At 36.2% G+C, this 18,553-nt stretch overlaps 2 protein-coding genes across 2 annotated transcripts in view; one reads left to right on the plus strand and one right to left on the minus strand.

The window, feature by feature from the left end:
• Window positions 1–18,553, minus strand: part of LOC123532840 (26S proteasome non-ATPase regulatory subunit 11-like) — a 286,840-nt gene that overhangs the window by 147,023 nt on the left and 121,264 nt on the right. The window lies entirely within an intron of this gene.
• The window catches only part of LOC123530958 (cytochrome P450 20A1-like), a 64,558-nt gene continuing 51,127 nt past the window's right edge, over window positions 5,123–18,553 (plus strand). Inside the window, exon 1 of the mRNA XM_053517380.1 lies at window positions 5,123–5,288. Within this exon, the coding sequence (XP_053373355.1) occupies window positions 5,217–5,288 (72 nt within the window). The 5' untranslated portion in view covers window positions 5,123–5,216. The remainder of the gene's footprint in view (window positions 5,289–18,553) is intronic.

Below are 18,553 nucleotides of genomic sequence, written 5' to 3' on the forward strand. Positions count from 1 at the left end.
TATAACGTGTGTTTGCTTGTTTCTTTTATCAGGTAAGTGGGTTTCTATGGTATTTTGAACTCTATGGATATGTGCATGCATCAGTTCTATGTCTACGTCACACTCGGTTCTGCGTTTCAGCGTTGTAAATTTCGAATTCTCGAAGTTATTGAAGTTATAAAATGGTCATGTTCATGTTTTGATATTTGAATTGCGTCGTTTCTTGCCGTTTTTCATTCTAATGATCAAACTAGCCTGTTTTGGGGCCCTTAAAAGGAGACAAAACAACTAATTGTGAAGAATTCTATAAACGCTTGACTCTGCATATTTTCGGGATAGTGCTTTAAATCTTGTTCAAGGTCTTTTTTGTTGCAAACTTGTACTTCAAGCAATTTCTGTTGCAAACTTTTTCTGAAATAATAGTGTCCAACTATCAAAGAATGTTTATTGTGCAACTCGTGTACATTTCTTTTCTGTTTAGGGTCGTACATTTTAATAGCATCAAATGGCCCTTTGATATTTTGATATAAATGTTGATAAAAAAACCTTATCATGTTTTCATGAAACCTGGTAGGATTAAGGTTAGTGTTCCTACATAATTTTAACAGTTTTCCTGTTTATAGATTCAGCTATCGAGATTGCAAGCAGAAATAAAACTAAACTTTCGGAGACATTGTCTATAGGTACATTTTGTCTTTTGGATCTTGTCCAGCTATACACACTTTACAGACAACGACTTTAACAAGCAGTTTTTTAGCTCACCTGTCACAAAGTGACAAGGTGAGCTTGTGTTATCGCGCGGTGTCCGTCGTCCGTCGTCCGTGCGTCAGTGCGTCCGTGCGTCCGTAAACTTTTGCTTGTGACCACTCTAGAGGTCACATTTTTCATGGGATCTTTATGAAAGTTGGTCAGAATGTTCATCTTGATGATATCTAGGTCAAGTTCGAAACTGGGTCACGTGCCGTCAAAAACTAGGTCAGTAGGTCTAAAAAAAGAAAAACCTTGTGACCTCTCTAGAGGCCATATATTTCACAAGATCTTCATGAAAATTGGTCAGAATGTTTACCTTGATGATATCTAGGTCAAGTTCGAAACTGGGTCACGTGCCTTCTAAAACTAGGTCAGTAGGTCTAAAAATAGAAAAACCTTGTGACCTCTCTAGAGGCCATATATTTCACAAGATCTTCATGAAAATTGGTCAGAACGTTCACCTTGATGATATCTAGATCAAGTTCGAAACTGGGTCACGTGCCGTCAAAAACTAGGTCAGTAGGTCAAATAATAGAAAAACCTTGTGACCTCTCTAAAGGCAATATTTTTCATGGGATCTGTATGAAAATTAGTCTGAGTGTTCATCTTGATGATATCTAGGTCAAGTGTGAAACTGGGTCACGTGCGGTCAAAAACTAGGTCAGTAGGTCTAAAAATAGAAAAACCTTGTGACCTCTCTAGAGGCCATATATTTCATGAGATCTTTATGAAAATTGGTCAGAATGTTCATCTTGATGATATCTAGGTCAGTTTCGAAAGTGGGTCACGTGCCATCAAAAACTAGGTCAGTAGGTCAAATAATAGAAAAAAAATGTGACCTCTCTAGAGGCCATATTTTTCATGGGATCTGTATGAAAGTTGGTCTGAATGTTCATCTTGATGATATCTAGGTCAAGTTCGAAACTGGGTCACGTGCCTTCAAAAACTAGGTCAGTAGGTCAAATAATAGAAAAACCTTGTGACCTCTCTAAAGGTCATATTTTTCACGGGATCTGTATGAAAATTGGTCAGATTGTTCATCTTGATGATATCTAGGTCAAGTTTGAAACTGGGTCAACTGCGGTCAAAAACTAGGTCAGTAGGTCTAAAATTAGAAAAACCTTGTGACCTCTCTAGAGGCCATACTTTTGAATGGATCTTCGTGAAAATTGGTCAGAATGTTCACCTTGATGATATCTAGATCAGGTTCGAAACTGGGTCACGTGCCTTAAAAAACTAGGTCAGTAGGTCAAATAATAAAAAAAAACCTTGTGACCTCTCGAGAGGCCATACTTTTCATGGGATCTGTATGGAAATTGGTCTGAATGTTCATCTTGATGATATCTAGGTCAAGTTTGAAACTGGGTCACGTGCGGTCAAAAACTAGGTCAGTAGGTCTAAAATTATTAAAATCTTTTGACCTCTCTAGAGGCCATATTTTTCAATGGATCTTCATGAAAATTGATCTGAATGTTCACCTTGATGATATCTAGGTCAGTTTCGAAACCGGGTCACGTGCGGTCAAAAACTAGGCCAGTAGGTATAAAAATAGAAAAACCTTGTGACCGCTCTAGAGGCCATATTTTTCATGAGATCTTCATGAAAAGTAATGAGAATGTTCACCTTGATGATATCTAGGTAAAGTTCAAAACAGGGTCACGTACCTTCGAAAACTAGGTCAGTAGGTCAAATAATAGAAAAACCTTGTTACCTCTCTAGAGACCATATTTTTCAATGGATCTTCATGAAAATTGGTCAGAATTTTTATCTTGATAATACCTAGGTCAAGTTCAAAACTAAGTCACTATGTCAAATAATAGAAAAAACGACGTCATACTCAAAACTGGGTCATGTGGGAAGAGGTGAGCGATTCAGGACCATCATGGTCCTCTTGTTTTCTTTCAGATCTTTTCAGGTCTAGATGCTATGAACATCAGACGCTATTATGACCCTAGAGCATGAACATGAATCTTCATCAGTTGAACAAACTACGCCAACACGTATATCAGAAATAACCGCTAGGTAAGTGTTATAGGTATCAAAGACAATTTATAAAAGTTTGTAAGCCTATTCTTATTTTCTATTCCTATTCTGAACCAACAATTTTAGCAACCTGAAGTCAGATACATTTTTGCGTAATAATATAATACACACAAGTAATGTTGGTTACCAACCGGTAATGAAAAGTAAATTAATTGCACTGCCATAATACAGAAGACATATAAGTATTGCTACAGAAATGAATGGCAAGGACAAGCATTGAAATACCGTTTACTTGCAAAATTTATTTTGATTGTTAGAAACAAAGCAAAAGCGTCAAGTGCAACAGTGTATAACGTTTTATGTTCAGTTCTTTATATTATATTATTTTTTCATTACATTGTAATATATTACACAAATTACCAGTGTTACTTTTTATTGCTGAGGCCACGAGTTTAACCGAAGGAAAGGAATCGTACCAAACTATGGAACATTAAGAAAATTGAATGATATATCAAGAGGTGTTTGACCAGTTAAGTCATATTACAGAGTTGACGAGTCAACTAAGACTATATTTTGAGCGAACAAATTAAAATACAGCGCAACAGTTACGCTGTATACAGTGGATTGAAATTGATAAACTATAACAAGAAAATGTTCGGCTGCGATTAAATCCGTCTTCTCTGAAAATGAACAAGCATAATTATGATGTTTTCTATTGATTGACATCACAAATCTAAATGCCAACTCTACTGTTTTCAATTTTGCCTTAATAAAGTTGCTTGTGTCCAAGATTACATCTTTTTGGATACCGTGCAACTTGGGTTTTGCCTTTTCCGAAGTTGTTTGTGGTACTTCTTCTTTCTGTTTAAAACCATTCAATTTTCCAGTCAGAAATTTTAAACGGCAAAATTAAGCACGTGATAAAATGATGGGAACTACATTCATTTTTCTGCAGATGTTACACTGTAACATAGATGAGTTATACATTTTATTTCAGTTTTACGCTCATTGTAGTGTTAGTGTTAGTACCGGATTATTTATTGTTTTGATGTACAGTTGTATGACTTATAAGATATTCAAAGACGACGATTTATGTTTCAGAAACAAAATATGAACTATGCTGCATGTCCGTAAAGGGGTATTTTACATGTATCTTATCACCAACACTCAATAGCCTTGTTTTGTATTATGATCATGTTATATCGACACAAGATTGCGCAGGTGGATTAACAACTACTATAACTTCTATTGAGTTCAAAACATTTTAAATCATAATCATATCTTCAGACTGGGATATATTTTTGTTCATTCAATCTAGAAATGAAACATAACGTATGCATTTATGTCATTATGTTATTACATCACTGTTGTATATAACTGTGTTTGTTACATGTACTAATATTTTACGAAAAGCAGCTTTTATGAATAAATCATGTATCCTGGAAGTTTGTTGTTTCATGTGACGACAAATGACGTTGAAGCACAAACCGTGAACGGGATTTCTTTTCAAAAATACCACATTCCAGAGGAGAATTCCCATCGCTGTCTTAGTCTTGCGTTTTTGCCTGAAAAATAAATTGAACAAGGAAATACAATACTGTAGATTTCAGATCGATTGAAATTAAAACATAAGTTTGCTATATATCAGTTCGAATATAATATTTCCTTTATGTAAAATATCTTTAACAAATTTTCTGTCAATTATAAATACAGGTCAGAATTATGAAATTTCGCGCTATCTGCTGCAACTTTGAGGAAATTTATGATTTGCCTCTTCAACCAGTTGCACAATAAACATTCTCTTAGAGTTGGACATTATTTTTTTCCAGAAAAAGTTTACAACAGAAATTGCTTGAAGTACAAGTTTGCAACAAAAACTAGTTTGAACAAGATTTATTTGGGTATTGCACTATCTCGAAAACATGCAGAGCCAAACGTTTATAGAATTCTTCACAATTAGTTGTTTTGTCTAGTTTAAGGGCCCCAAAACAGGCTAGTTTGATCATTAGAATGTTAAAAACGGCAAGAAACGACGCGATTCAAATATCAAAACATAGACATGACCATTTTATAACATCAATAAAAAACCACTTACCTGATAAAAAACAAACAAGCGAACACACGATGATTTTTAGAAAATATCCGCCATTTTGTAAGTTTGCAACTATTTCGCTCGCTTGAACCAAGTGTGCAACCACTTCACGTCCTGCCTCTTGCTTTGAACTGTATACCCTTCTAATCCAACCGGTAAACCCTTTCATCTTATTATATCATATAGTTAACAAATAAGTATTAAGTACAGGTCGAAATGAAGTGATTTTAAACCTTTAAAAATGCTGTGTTACCCTGAAATTCTTGTTTTTACTTATATTCGTCCATTTGCAAGCCTTTGTTTGATTCAGCGTTACTAACAAGCGTCGCATCAACACTGATCAAAATTTGCAACGTAGATTGTTTATGAACAATATTCGGCATTTTTTGCAGTGACAGTACAATAAAACAGAATGCTTGCATTCGCAATATTTGCTGTAACATTTGTTGGTTTATTAATTGGTGTTGTCGCCTATTTGTATCCGGTAAGAATTTCATATTTTGGTTTTGAAATAAGTTTCCGCGGCGATTTTTTTGCTTCCGCACTAGGTCAGACTCTCCTATAGCCTCAATGTTTCGACTGCAAGGCAGACCGATTTCACAGACTGACATTTACCGTATGTCTGTCTTTACGTCTAAAGTAGTTAGAATCGAAACTGTCGTGGAAATCGACGATATTTAAACTTCATGATTTATAGTTTTACGTTTTACATACAGGTTGATTAGTCTGTTCTAGATTATGGGTGTTCCGGATCACAGAACTGTTTACATTTACAAGATAATCATTTAGTTCTTAGCATGAATATTTGCTTCAATAAGGGAAATAACATACCAAAAAATTAGTTTTGCAGATCTCTAGAATGTGAAGAAAATGCGTGTTTTATCAACCCATGTGATCCGGAACTCACGCAACAGGGACACAACTAGACCAAATAATTGTACTCAAGAGTTGAATATCGTTATATGTATAGCACATTCTCTAATCAGTCCCTGTGTCTATTTTAAGAATTATCTGATAAAACCCAGATTTATGGTTTTAGGATTAGGACAAACATTAAGAGAGATGTGTGTTATTTATATAGACTCAATGAATGTTATTTGATAGTTGAATATTGTTATACACATTAATTTTTTCTGTTTAAGAACTTAAATGGATTCAGACATGTCCGAGTTACATAAAACATTTACTTTACCTGATGTTATTATAACATGCAGTAAACTGTTTTCACAACATATTAGATTATATCTTATTCGTGCTGAAATATAATTAGATTGACTATACTGAGAGCTATGACAATAGTTATAACAAATCATTATTCAGGAAAACTTGATGAATAAAAAAATAACATTAAAACTTGGTTTTAACTAAGATTGTCATAAAATCAAATCACATACAGATGACACCGATAGGAGAATAAACCATTTGTTACTGAAGCCTTAGATTGAAATCTTTATTAATAAAAAAATACATATTAATATGAAAGTTACATAATGTGATCTGTAAGTATAAAACAATTTTCCCTTTATTGAGAACCAGAGTGGGGAGATCATGAACAACTGTCTTACTTTATAAAAAAAATATTTTTAGCTCGACTATCCTTTGAACAATCTAGCTATTCTACTCACCCTGGCGTCAAACCTTGGTTAAGTTTTTGCATGCAAGTACATACAGCTATGATTTAAAGGCATACATCAATTCAACTCGGACACAACAAAACCATGAGGCTTACGTCAGACAGCATTTTCCCTGCAAGCAGATGGTACATCTGTAGATTTATTTCAAGTGGACCAGATTTCATATCTGAGGGAAATAGCTGTTTTAACATGGTCTTAAGATTCACTTGAAAACTCACCAGACCTGCTTTATTTCAGAAAATTGTACATTTTTAGCTCGACTGTTCGAAGAATAGTCTAGCTATTCTACCCACCCTGGCGTCGACGTCGGCGTCACATCTTGGTTAAAGTTTTGCATGCATATAGCTTTGCAACTTATTTTTTCTTTTTCTAGGTCAATTACCAACCTCACTGGGTCAAGATCCATAACTCTGACATGTATTTTGAGCAAATTATGCCCCCTTTTGGACTTAGAAAATTCTGGTTGAAGTTTTACATGCAAGTTACTATCTCCAAAACTAATGCAGATATTGAATTGAAACTTCACATGTGTCTTCGGGGTTATAAAACGAGTTGATGGCAGTAAGTCCCATAACTCTGACCTTCACTTTGGCCAAATTATGCCCCCTTTTAGACTTAGAAAATTCTGGTTAAAATTTTGCGTGCAAGTACTTACAGCTAATACTAAAAGGCATATAGATTTGAAACTTATTTTCTTTTTCTAGATCAATTACCAACCTCACTGGATCAAGTCCCATAACTCTGACATGTATTTTGAGCAAATAATGCCCCCTTTTGGACTTAACCAGAATTTTCTACCTCCAAAACTAATGCAGATATTGAATTGAAACTTCACATGTGTCTTCGGGGTTATAAAACTAGTTGATACCCAGCCAGCATTCTATATCGAACCGACTTCGTTGTCTATAACGGCCGATATCGGCTTCAATATCGGCTGCAAATAGGAATGATGTCGGCCTGACGTTGGCAGACGATATCGGGTCAGCATCATAATGATATCGGTCCGACATTGGCCAACGATATTTGGCCAACATCGAAATGATATCGTCCATATCGTTGTCGCGAAATAGTGTGACAGGCAGTGCTTCATCAAAGTTTTCTTCAAATATACACTTTATAAATTCTCAGAGTAATTTACTTGAGAACAGATGTGTCTCGCATCATGTGTATGATGGTTATTTGATTTTATTGGTATAATATTTTTCACAACTATTTACTACATAATTTATACAGTTACGAAAGTTTTCTGTATATTCTAAACACTATTAAAATTGTTCAGTTAGAATTTTAAACATATTTATATTTTCATTTTTTGGTAAATATATTTATTTCTACGGCGGCATTCTACATAAAATAAAAATGCATCTTAATTATAACCTCCCTTTATTACATATAAAATTTTGATAAATACCGTCTACAAATTTTGTTTGGAACCTAGTTTGATTAATTCTGGCATACATCATATTTGCTTAATAAATTAGCACACATAAACAATTAGATTACTTTTTCACGTTTATCAATACTATTTTGAAAAATATAGCTATATTAGAGAATCCAATATCGGCCCGATGCCAATCCGACTTACGAAATAGTTACACTGATTGATGTCGATCTACCGATTTCAATATTTTGCGGCAGTTCAACGGTCCGATCTCGGCGATATATGATCATTTTGTGTCGATTCGCCGTAAAACCTAACTCACTCATTCACAACGGCCCGACGTCGGCCCTACATCGTCACACTTAGCCGACATTCCGACATTATACTTATATCGGGCTGATATAGTCATGCTGGCTGGGTAGCAGCAAGTCTCATAACTCTGACCTTCAGTTTGGCCAAATAATGCCCCCTTTTGGACTTAGAAAATCCTGGTTAAAGTTTTGCGTGCAAGTACATACAGCTATTACTAAAAGGCATATAGATCTGAAACTTATTTTTTCTTTTTCTAGATCAATTATCAACCTCACTGGGTCAAGTCCCGTAACTCTGACATGTATTTTGGGCAAATTCTGCCCCCTTTTGGACTTAGAAAATCCTGGTTAGTTTTGCGTGCAAGTACATACAGCTATTACTAAAAGGCATATAGATCTGAAACTTACTTTTTCTTTTTCTAGATCAATTACCAACCTAACTGGGTCAAGTCCCATAACTCTGACATGGATTTTGGGCAAATTATGCGCCCTTTTGGACTTAAACAATTCTGGTTAAAGTTTTACATGCAAGTTACTATCTTCAAAACTAATGCAGATATTGAATTGAAACTTCACATGTGTCTTCGGAGTTATAAAACTAGTCGAAAGGGGCAAGCCCCATAACTCTGACCTTCATTTTGGTCAAATTATGTTCCCTTTTGAACTTAAAACTCTTTTGGTATTTAACCTTTTTGGGTAATATTTTCCTGCTTCTGGGACAATATTTCGAATAGTCGAGCTTGGCCGTCTTAGGGACAGCTCTTGTTTTAGTTTAAACTAAAACATAATCAGTATTTTAGCCAACTCAGTGTGTCCAATCCAGATGTTGCGAGTTTGATCTTAGTGACAATTTGACTAGAGAGAGTAAATCAGAAATAATTTGTTCTTGATCCAAATTTTGTGGGGAAGTTGTATAACAGTTTACATTACTTAAGAAACTCATGATACATAGCCTTAATAGGACTAAAATGATAATAATGCTGCAACAAACAATAAAGAAAAATAAACAAGTAAAATCTGTCAGAACAAATGTTACAAATTTATATATGTAACAAAAATTAAAAACAATATATTTTTCTGCATTGTTTTACTATCATTAAAGATTATATGAATAATTATTATGTGTAAAAGTTACTAAATTCAAATTTAATTTTCCGCCTTAAACAAAAGCAGAGATTGTTACAAAATACAATCCATTTATTATCATTAACAAATATCATCTAATAACATCGTGGAAAATAATAGATTAAAAGTTTGCCCAGCACCTTCACTAGGTACATTAATTAAGTAGCTTAAAATGGGCTATAAAATTACAACCCATTAATTTTTTAAGTATGCTATCGTATATATATAAATAAATCATGCAGATGTTCTTATTTTAACTGCCCATTTCACCAATAGTTAAGATATTTTATAAGCATTTTTTTATTAAGAATACTGGAAAAAATTCTCATAAATATGTATACATGATCAATTATTACATGTTTATTCCATTCATGATTATATTAAAAGATATGAACAAAATGCACCAAATATTCAACCATCTCAGTTAATATGCATTTTAGTGCCTTTAAATATAAACAAATTTTGCAACACTGGCAAGGTACATCATTTACCTTGAGATAAGAATGTGCAAATGCAATCCTTACAGTAATTAACTCTATGAGCTATAGAATTCTACTGTCCGAAAATCTCTGAGCAATGAGTGTTTGTTACTAATAATAGGGATGACCGCATTGAGTGTGACGTAGTGATACCTGTAATCTGAAAATGTGCTATTTGACTGGTCGATATCCTCCTCCGAGTATAAACCAGAAAAGGTTTAAAATGTTTTTAAAAATACATACATAGAAATCGTTTAATTTTTACTTTCCAATGATGTATATATTATCTAGATTCCTTAAAAAACTTTCAAACTATGGCAGTTAAAAAAATCAGATGTTTAACAAGCGTGTACTACATATTGTAAAATGGCCGATCACAGGTAAACAAAAGCTTTCGGTGTACAATCATTGCGCTGTAACGGCGTTAAATCACTTAGCAGCGTAACTCGTGGGAAGCAATTAGCTATAGGCCTTTATTAATTTTTTCTCCTTTTTTTAAGGTTTATGTTTTTCTTGTTGTTTTCTTTTTGTTTAACAGTATTTCAGTCATTGACAGGCGGACTTTTATGTAACCATCGGTTCTGGGAAAAACGAGATTATTTGAGATCAATAGGAAATTAAGTAGATTTAAGCGAAGTCCAGAATAAAAATAAAAAGAATAACACTACAAACTGTTTTATATATGTAAAATATGTTTCGTGAAACTTGTAATAATATGAATAGTGTCACTCGGCATCCACTACATGGTTGAAATCAAGATCATGTGAAACACTCATGATTCTTCTGCATGGCGAAATATACCATGTGATTTATGGCGTAGGAACTAGGTAAAAGTGAGCCGCACGACGGCCGCAGATGAGTTTTACTTTACATTTGATTAAGGCTAGGTCAAACGCAAAGTACTGAGATTAACTTAATATGTAAAGTAAATAAAATAATGGAAACTCGTAAAGAGTTTATTTCTTTTAACTCTCCGATTCCCTTGTGACAGGGCGTGTTTTATGGTGCCGTGTTGAGGATTTTATAAAAATTTAAGTCCTTGTTAAAACAAAACAATGGACATTGGTCTTCACGGACTCTAAGTGAAGTTAGTGATTTTGTGAAATTCGTTTGAAATTGGAATTTACTGTGAGGAATTCGAAACCGTAAGTTGCTATTTATTTCATATGAACATGGCGGCAGATCAGGCATTCCTACAAATTGTTCCAATCAGACAGTGGACGAACACATTGGCAATTTGATGTCCATGAAAGTGGCCAAGGTGGTCAGTACATTTGATGGGTCCGATCCCAAGAAGTTTAAGGATTGGATCAAGACCACTGAGAAATTCTCTATGTTAACTTCTTTTGGCGCTGATAAAGTCAAATTAATTGCATATCAGACTAGTAGCGGTCCAGTAAGTGACTACCTTAAAAGGTATCTAGATACTCATCATGGTCATACATGGGATCAGGTAAAAGGTGATTTAAGAGTCAGGTTCGGAGAATGAAATAATCTCGCAGCATGCCCTTCTGTTGCTGAGAAAGGTCAAACAGAAACCCAAAGAGTCGATACAGGTTTTTGCAGAAAGGCTTTTAGCCCTTGGTGAAGAAGCCTTTGAAGGTCAAGGTGATGGTGCATTGCAACGGCAGTAGACTGGTTATTCTATTGATGGCCTTTACTCGGACAAAATGAAGATGAAGGTCATGGGAGAAAACAAAAACTGCCACATTTAATGACGCTATAAAGGTGGCTATTGAGGTACAAAATCTTACAAAATGATTTCAGTTAGGAATAGGATTTGGTATTGAGGCAGTGCATCCTCTTGGATCGAATTTCCCGTAGATGTAGATCATGTCAGGCCCAAAGAGGGTTGCTTCTATTGTAAGAAAAGGTGTCACGTAATAAAAGACTGTAGATTGCGAGAAAGGCGCGAAAAAACACGCGTACTGGCTACACAGGGAAACAGCAACGTAGGAGAGTACAGTGCTACATTTGCCGTCAGTTAGGGCATTATACTAGGAATTGTCTGAATAAACAGCAACAGCAGCAGTTATACTCCCAAGATTCCCGCATTTAAAAGCCGGCGGGGGAAGTAAGGGGCTAGGAAACCACAAAATTAATGTAAATTCTGTAAATAATGGTCAAAATTCTATACTGTTGAAGATAGGGAAACAAAATATAAAACAATATTAGATTCTGGAGCAGAAATTGGCCAAAACGACTGTTTCGTGGGGACATAAATTCGTTGATTTTCAATTTATGATTTTTTTTTCATAATTTCCACAGGAATAGATCTAGTATATAATTTTGTACTTACATGTGTACCTACAGGTATCGAACAGCGCCGCCATGGTTATCGAATTTGCAATCTACACCGCGGGGGATTAGCGAGTGAGCATGTGCCAATTAGCTACCGCGTTATCTATAATTATACAACCCCTAATTTAAAAAACTTAATGAAACTGTGAAATATTCAATAAGAAAAGTCGAATGTTGAATTTTGTTTAGAAGGTGTGACTATGACTCATAAGTAATACGTTGTTCAGAATCCAATATCATCATTAGTTTAAACTGGTTAGTATCACGTGGTGTACGTGTGCATCTTGGTTGCATTAGTGTGATTTATTTATTTATTTTGTTGGGTTGACGTCGCACCGACATAATTATTGGTCATATGGTGACTTTCTAGCTTTGATGGTGGAGTAAGACCCCAGGTGCCCCTCCGTGCATTATTTCAACACAAACGGGCAACTCGGTAGAACCACCGACCTTCCGTAAGCCGGCTGGATGGCTTCCTCACATGAAGAATTCAACGCCCCGAGTGAGGCTCGAACCCACATCGATGAGGGGCAAGTGATTTGAAGTCAGCGACCTTAACCACTCGGCCACAGAGGCCACCTGCATTCGTGTGAACCAAGATTTCAGAACCAGGCTTACTTGTGACTAATTCTGTTGCATAACTTTCTGGAAATAGGCATTTACTGTACTATTAGTCAACATTACAAATAAGATTTTTCCTTATAAAAAAGAAATACCCATTGTCTCTATTTCGCCAATTAGTATTATTGATATCACTTCTTTGACAAGATTATCTCTTAAGTTGATAAGGTTAGGAAAACCTCCACTAATTACCCACCTGAACGTCAATCAAACTATGAAGAATTGGCAACGTAGACGTTCCACCTGAGTATAAACAACAAGTAATGAGATTGTTAGAGAAAAATGCTGACCTATTTGCTAAAACTGACGCTGATTTGACTCACATAGACACTGTTCTTATGAAATTGAATACTGGGAACCACCCACCAATTAAACCCAAACCTTACCGCACCCAGTTGAATAACAGGAGCTGTTGATGAGATGATGGAAGCTAAGGTCATTGAAAGAAGTCGGTCAAAGTGGTCATTTTCAGTTGTTTTTGTTGGTATGAAAGCTGCAACCTAACGCTTCTGTGTTGATTTTAGGCAGCTGAATAAAGACAAGAAGTCAAATTTATATCCTCTTCCTGTCATTGATAACATTTTGGCCTTATTAGAAAAAGCAACAATCTTTACCTCTTTCACTAAAAAGTAGCTACTGGCAGGTTCTTATTGATGAAATAGACTAGGAAATAACGGCTTTTACCTGTCACAGAGGTCTCTTTCAATTTAATGTTATGCCATTTGGGTTGACAACAGTCCCCACAGTGTTTCAAGAAATGATGAATCATGTCCTTGAAGAGTTAACTGACTTCACAACGGCATATTTGGATGATACTTGATATACTCTGAGATATTGGAAGGTCATTTGACTCATATTCAACAGGGTTTTGATAGGTTCATCTGTGTCGTAAGTTTAGCTTTCTCAAAGCTGTAACAAATTATCTTAGTTTTGTAATTTACAAGGATGGCATTCATTCTGAACCAAATACAGTACATATGATTAAAGCTTTACGTCATCCAACTAACGTTCGTGAGGTCCGATCTTTTATTGGCATGTGTAGTTATTATTGTAGGTTTATTACGAAGTTCTCCCAGATAGCCGATTCAATCATTGCTCTAACACGAAAATGTGCAAATATGGAAACGAGAGTGTCAGGTAGCATTTGAATCTATCTGCTCTAGTTGAATTACCTCTCTTTAACTTTTGCTCTATTGCCATAAACGTTGTACACAGATGCTAATGATAAATATATAGACGCATATCTTACACAAAATGACCAAACATCAGGTAAGGTAGTTGAACGTCCTATCTATTATCCTTCACACAGATTAAGTGCTACTCAAACTAGGTGGTCTGTTACTGAGAAGGAGGTCTATGCAATATCTTAAAGTCTTCAGAAACTAGATCATTATTTGTATAATGCAAAGTTTGTAATTCAATGTGACCATAAGCCTTTGAAATATTTGTTAGAATCACTCATGCAGAACCACCGTAAGGTATCGCTTTGGGCATTGTCTATTGCTGGCTAAAACTGTAAGATTGAGTATCTTGCAAGCACGGAAATTTCGGTCGCTGATCTACTTTCTCGTGTGCAAACTTCAGTTGCTCAGGTTGATGATTCACTCTCAGCAGATCCCTACGTCAGCGGTCAGATGTACCAAATAAGTGCATTGAATTCCAACAGGTTCAAACCTAACGATTTTGCAAGCTGCAAGCCCCAGTTTGAAGATAAGGCTACCAAGCCTGTTTATGATGACTCCTCACTAAACATGGTCGAAGCACAAGATAAGGATGAGGTGTTGAAAAAGCTCAAGCAAGATCCTAGAAATGACTCGGTTCCACTATTCGTTGCTAGGAAATACATAATCTCAGATAACATTATGTACTCCAATTCTTAGGATATGTATACCACAACACTTACAACAAACAACCATAGCACAATCCCACACATCATTAGGGCATATGGGTATCGACAAAACATACAATGCCATTCGATCTAAGTATTATTAGACTAACTTATACAAAGATATAAACTCTTACATCATAAGTCGTGTTGTCTTTCAAACACGCAATAACCGAAAACCAAAACCAACAGTTCAAGAAACTGACACACCGCCATTTGCTATAGATGAAAGCGGACCATATCCAGTGTCCTGGCCGCAGAGGAGTTTTTCTTTATATTTGATTAAGGCTAGGTCAAACACGAAGTACTGAGAATAATTAAATATGTAAATAAAGTAAATAGAATAATGGAAACTCTAAAAGAGTTTATTTCTTTCAACTGTCCACTTCCCTTGACACAAACTATATATTTTTTCACAGCCTCTATTGTAGTTGTTTTCTTTGCAAGCCATTGCTTGGTGCATTCAAATAAAAATCTAGGACAAGATAAGTAGAATTTACTGCTTCTTTTGTCCTTTAAGAGGTGTATGACCAATGGTCTCCTAATTTGTCAAACTGGCCTTCTGCCAAACGTTTAGGAAGAGTACTACCATGTATCAAACATATAAACAAATAACCAAGTTATGAAAATATTAATTACCGACATTTAAAACACACCCTTTCCTCCCGAAAACGACGAACGGATCAACAACTCTTTCTCCATGAAATGCCTCAAAAGAACTCCCCTTTTAAAAATAAAACCATTGACCATTGAAAAAAAAACTGGACCTTTTATCCCCTCAATTGTAGACGCGGGTGCGTACCCACCTTTGCCTCTGAGAGCCCCTTAACAGTTCACTATGGAATGGTACATATTTGGCAATTAATTGGGGAAAATATCAACCCTTTAATACTAATATGCAGGCCCGTAGGAATCATTTTGGGAAGGGACCGCAACCAATTATTTTTTTGTTTTCATAATTATTGGAGATAGGGGTCACACAGCAATAAAGTGTAAAATTTTACGGTAAAATAAGAAAAATTGTCAATTTTGGCCAGGATTGTTTCAGGAGGGGGCGGGGATTCCCACCCACAACGTTCCTACGGGCCGGATATGTACAAAGTATGAGAACGTAAGACGTGTGTATTTTATTTAAGGCACTGCTAACGGTCAGGGTCTAATTTGATAAGTAGCCATTTGATAAATAGCGATCTGTTGACCACCGACATTCGTGTTTAAAGTGTTATGCTGACAAAATGGAAGTTTTCTCATTAGTGGTAACACGCTTGACTGTCAATCCAGACGTCTGGGGTTCGAAGCTCAGTCCAGACACTGGAAATTTCTGAGATGCTCTTGAGTGTCTCCAACCTAACTATGAGGCCTGTACTGGTTCTTCCCAAGGAAGACGGCTTCGCGTGTATCGGTGCTATACAAACCAGAATTTCTATTCGCAAAGAGCTAGGCTAAGTTAGCCGGACAGGCCTGTATCTGAAAAGGATTTCTCTCTATCTGTTCTGGGTTTTTTGTCTCACTCTGTCCCCCTGATCAGATCGCTCTGTGTCTTACTTGTAGAGGATCAATTTCGCGCCCTGTGTGGCTGTGTTTGCTATATGTAAAGCGCCTTTGAACGTGTTTATTATGAAAAAGGCGCTATATAAATCCGGTATAATAATGATAATTATGCCTCCCCCGCTCTGGGGGAGACATATTGCTTTTGCCCTGTCCGTCAGTCCGTCCGTACGTCCGTCCGTCCGCCCGTCCGTCCGTCCGTACGTCACACTTCATTTCCGAGCAATAACTGGAGAACCATTTAACCTAGAACCTTCAAAGTTCATAGGGTTGTAGGGCTGCTGGAATAGACGACCCCTATTGTTTTTTGGGTCATTCTGTTAAAGGTCAAGGTCACAGGGGCCAGAACATTGAAAACCATTTCCGATCAATAACTAGAGAACCATTGACCCAGAATGTTGAAACTAAATAGGATGATTGGTCATGAAGAGTAGATGACTCCAACTGATTTTGGGGTCACTCCGTCAAAGGTCAAGGTCACAGGGGCCTAAAAATTGAAAACCATTTCCGATCATTAACTAGAGAACCACTTGACCCAAAATGTTGAAACTTAAGAGAATGATTGGTCATGAAAAGTGGTTGACCTCTATTGATTTTGGGGTCACTCCGTCAAAGGTCAAGGTCACAGGGGCCTGAACATTGAAAACAGTTTCTGATCAATAACTAAAGAACCACTTGATCCAGAATATTGAAACTTCAAAGAATGATTGGCCATGTAGAGGAGATGACTCCTGTTGTTCTTTTTTGGTCACTCCGTCAAAGGTCAATGTCACAGGGTCCTGAAAATTGAAAACCATTTCCGATCAATAACTTGAGTACCACTTGACCCAGAATGTTGAAACTTCAAAGGATGATTGGTCATGAAAAGTAGATGAGTCTTATTGATTTTGGGGTCACTCCATCAAAGGTCAAGGTCACAGGGGCCTGAATATTGAAAACCATTTCCGATCAGTAACTAGAGAACCACTTGACCCAGAATGTTGAAACTTCATAGGATGATTGTTCATGCAGAATAAATGACTCCTATTGGTCTTGGGGTCACTCCGTTAAAGGTCAAGATCACAGGGGCCTGAAAATTGATAACCATTTCCGATCAATAACTTGAGAACCTCTTGATCCAGAATGTTGAAACTTCACAGGATGATTGAAAACAAGAGCACCGCCTTGCGGGTGCTGACGCTCATCTGATTTTTTTTGTGTAATAGAAATATTGTCCTACCCATGATTTTCTAAGTCTAAAAAGGGCCATCATTCTTGCAAAAAGCAGGATAGAGTTATGTTTCTTGATGTTCAGTGTCCACTTATGATGGTGAAAAACTGTTGCAAGTTTTAAAGCAATAGCTTTGATAGTTTATGAGAAAAGTTGTCTTAAACATAATACTCAACCAAGAAAATGATTTTCTAAGTCCAAAAGGGGCAATAATTATTGCAAAAAGCAGGATGGAGTTATGCTGCTTGCTGTACAGGGTCAGCTTATGATGGTCAACAAGTGTTGCAAGTTTCAAAGCAATAGCTTTGACAGTTTAAGAGAAAAAGTTGACCTAAACATAAAACTTAACCAAGAAATCTGATATTTTCTAAGTCCAAAAGGGGCCATAAATCTTGCAAAAAGCAGGATGGAGTTATGTTTCTTGCTGTACAGGGTCAACTTATGATGGTGAACAAGTGTTGCAAGTTTTAAATCAATAGCTTTGATAGTTTAGGATAAAAGCTGACCTAAACATAAAACTTAACCAAGAAAACTGATTTTCTAAGTCCAAAAGGGGCAATAAATCTTGCAAAAAGCAAGATGGAGTTATGTTTCTTGACGTACAGGGTCTGCTTATGATGGTGAACAAGTATTCCAAGTTTCAAAGCAATAGCTTTGATAGTTTAGGAGAAAAGTTGACCTAAACATAAAACTTAACCAAGAAATCTGATATTTTCTAAGTACAAAAGGGGCCATAAATCTTGCAAAAAGCAAGATGGAGTTATGGTTCTTGCTATACAGGGTCAGCTTATGATGGTGAACAAGTATTCCAAGTTTCAAAGCAATAGCTTTGATAGTTTAGGAGAAAAGCTGACCTAAACATAAAACTTAACCAGGCAACACCGACGCCGACGCCGACGCCGACGCCGACAACCGCTCAAGTGATGACAATAACTCATCATTTTTTTTCAAAAAATCAGATGAGCTAATGAAGAGTAGATGACCCCTATTGATTTTGGAGTCACTCCGTAAAAGTCAAGGTCACAGGGGCCTGAACATTGAAAACCATTTTCGGTCAGTAACTTGAGAACCACTCGACCTAGAATGTTAAAACTTCATAAGATGATTGGTCATGCAGAATAAATGACCCCTATTGTTCTTGGAGTCATTCCGTTAAACGTCAAGGTCACAGGGGCCTGAACATTGATAACCATTTCTGATCAATAACTTGAGAACCTCTTGATCCAGAATGTTGAAACTTCATAGGATCATTGA

This window comes from Mercenaria mercenaria, chromosome 11 (genome assembly GCF_021730395.1).
Source record: "Mercenaria mercenaria strain notata chromosome 11, MADL_Memer_1, whole genome shotgun sequence".
Taxonomy (NCBI): Eukaryota; Metazoa; Mollusca; class Bivalvia; order Venerida; family Veneridae; genus Mercenaria; species Mercenaria mercenaria.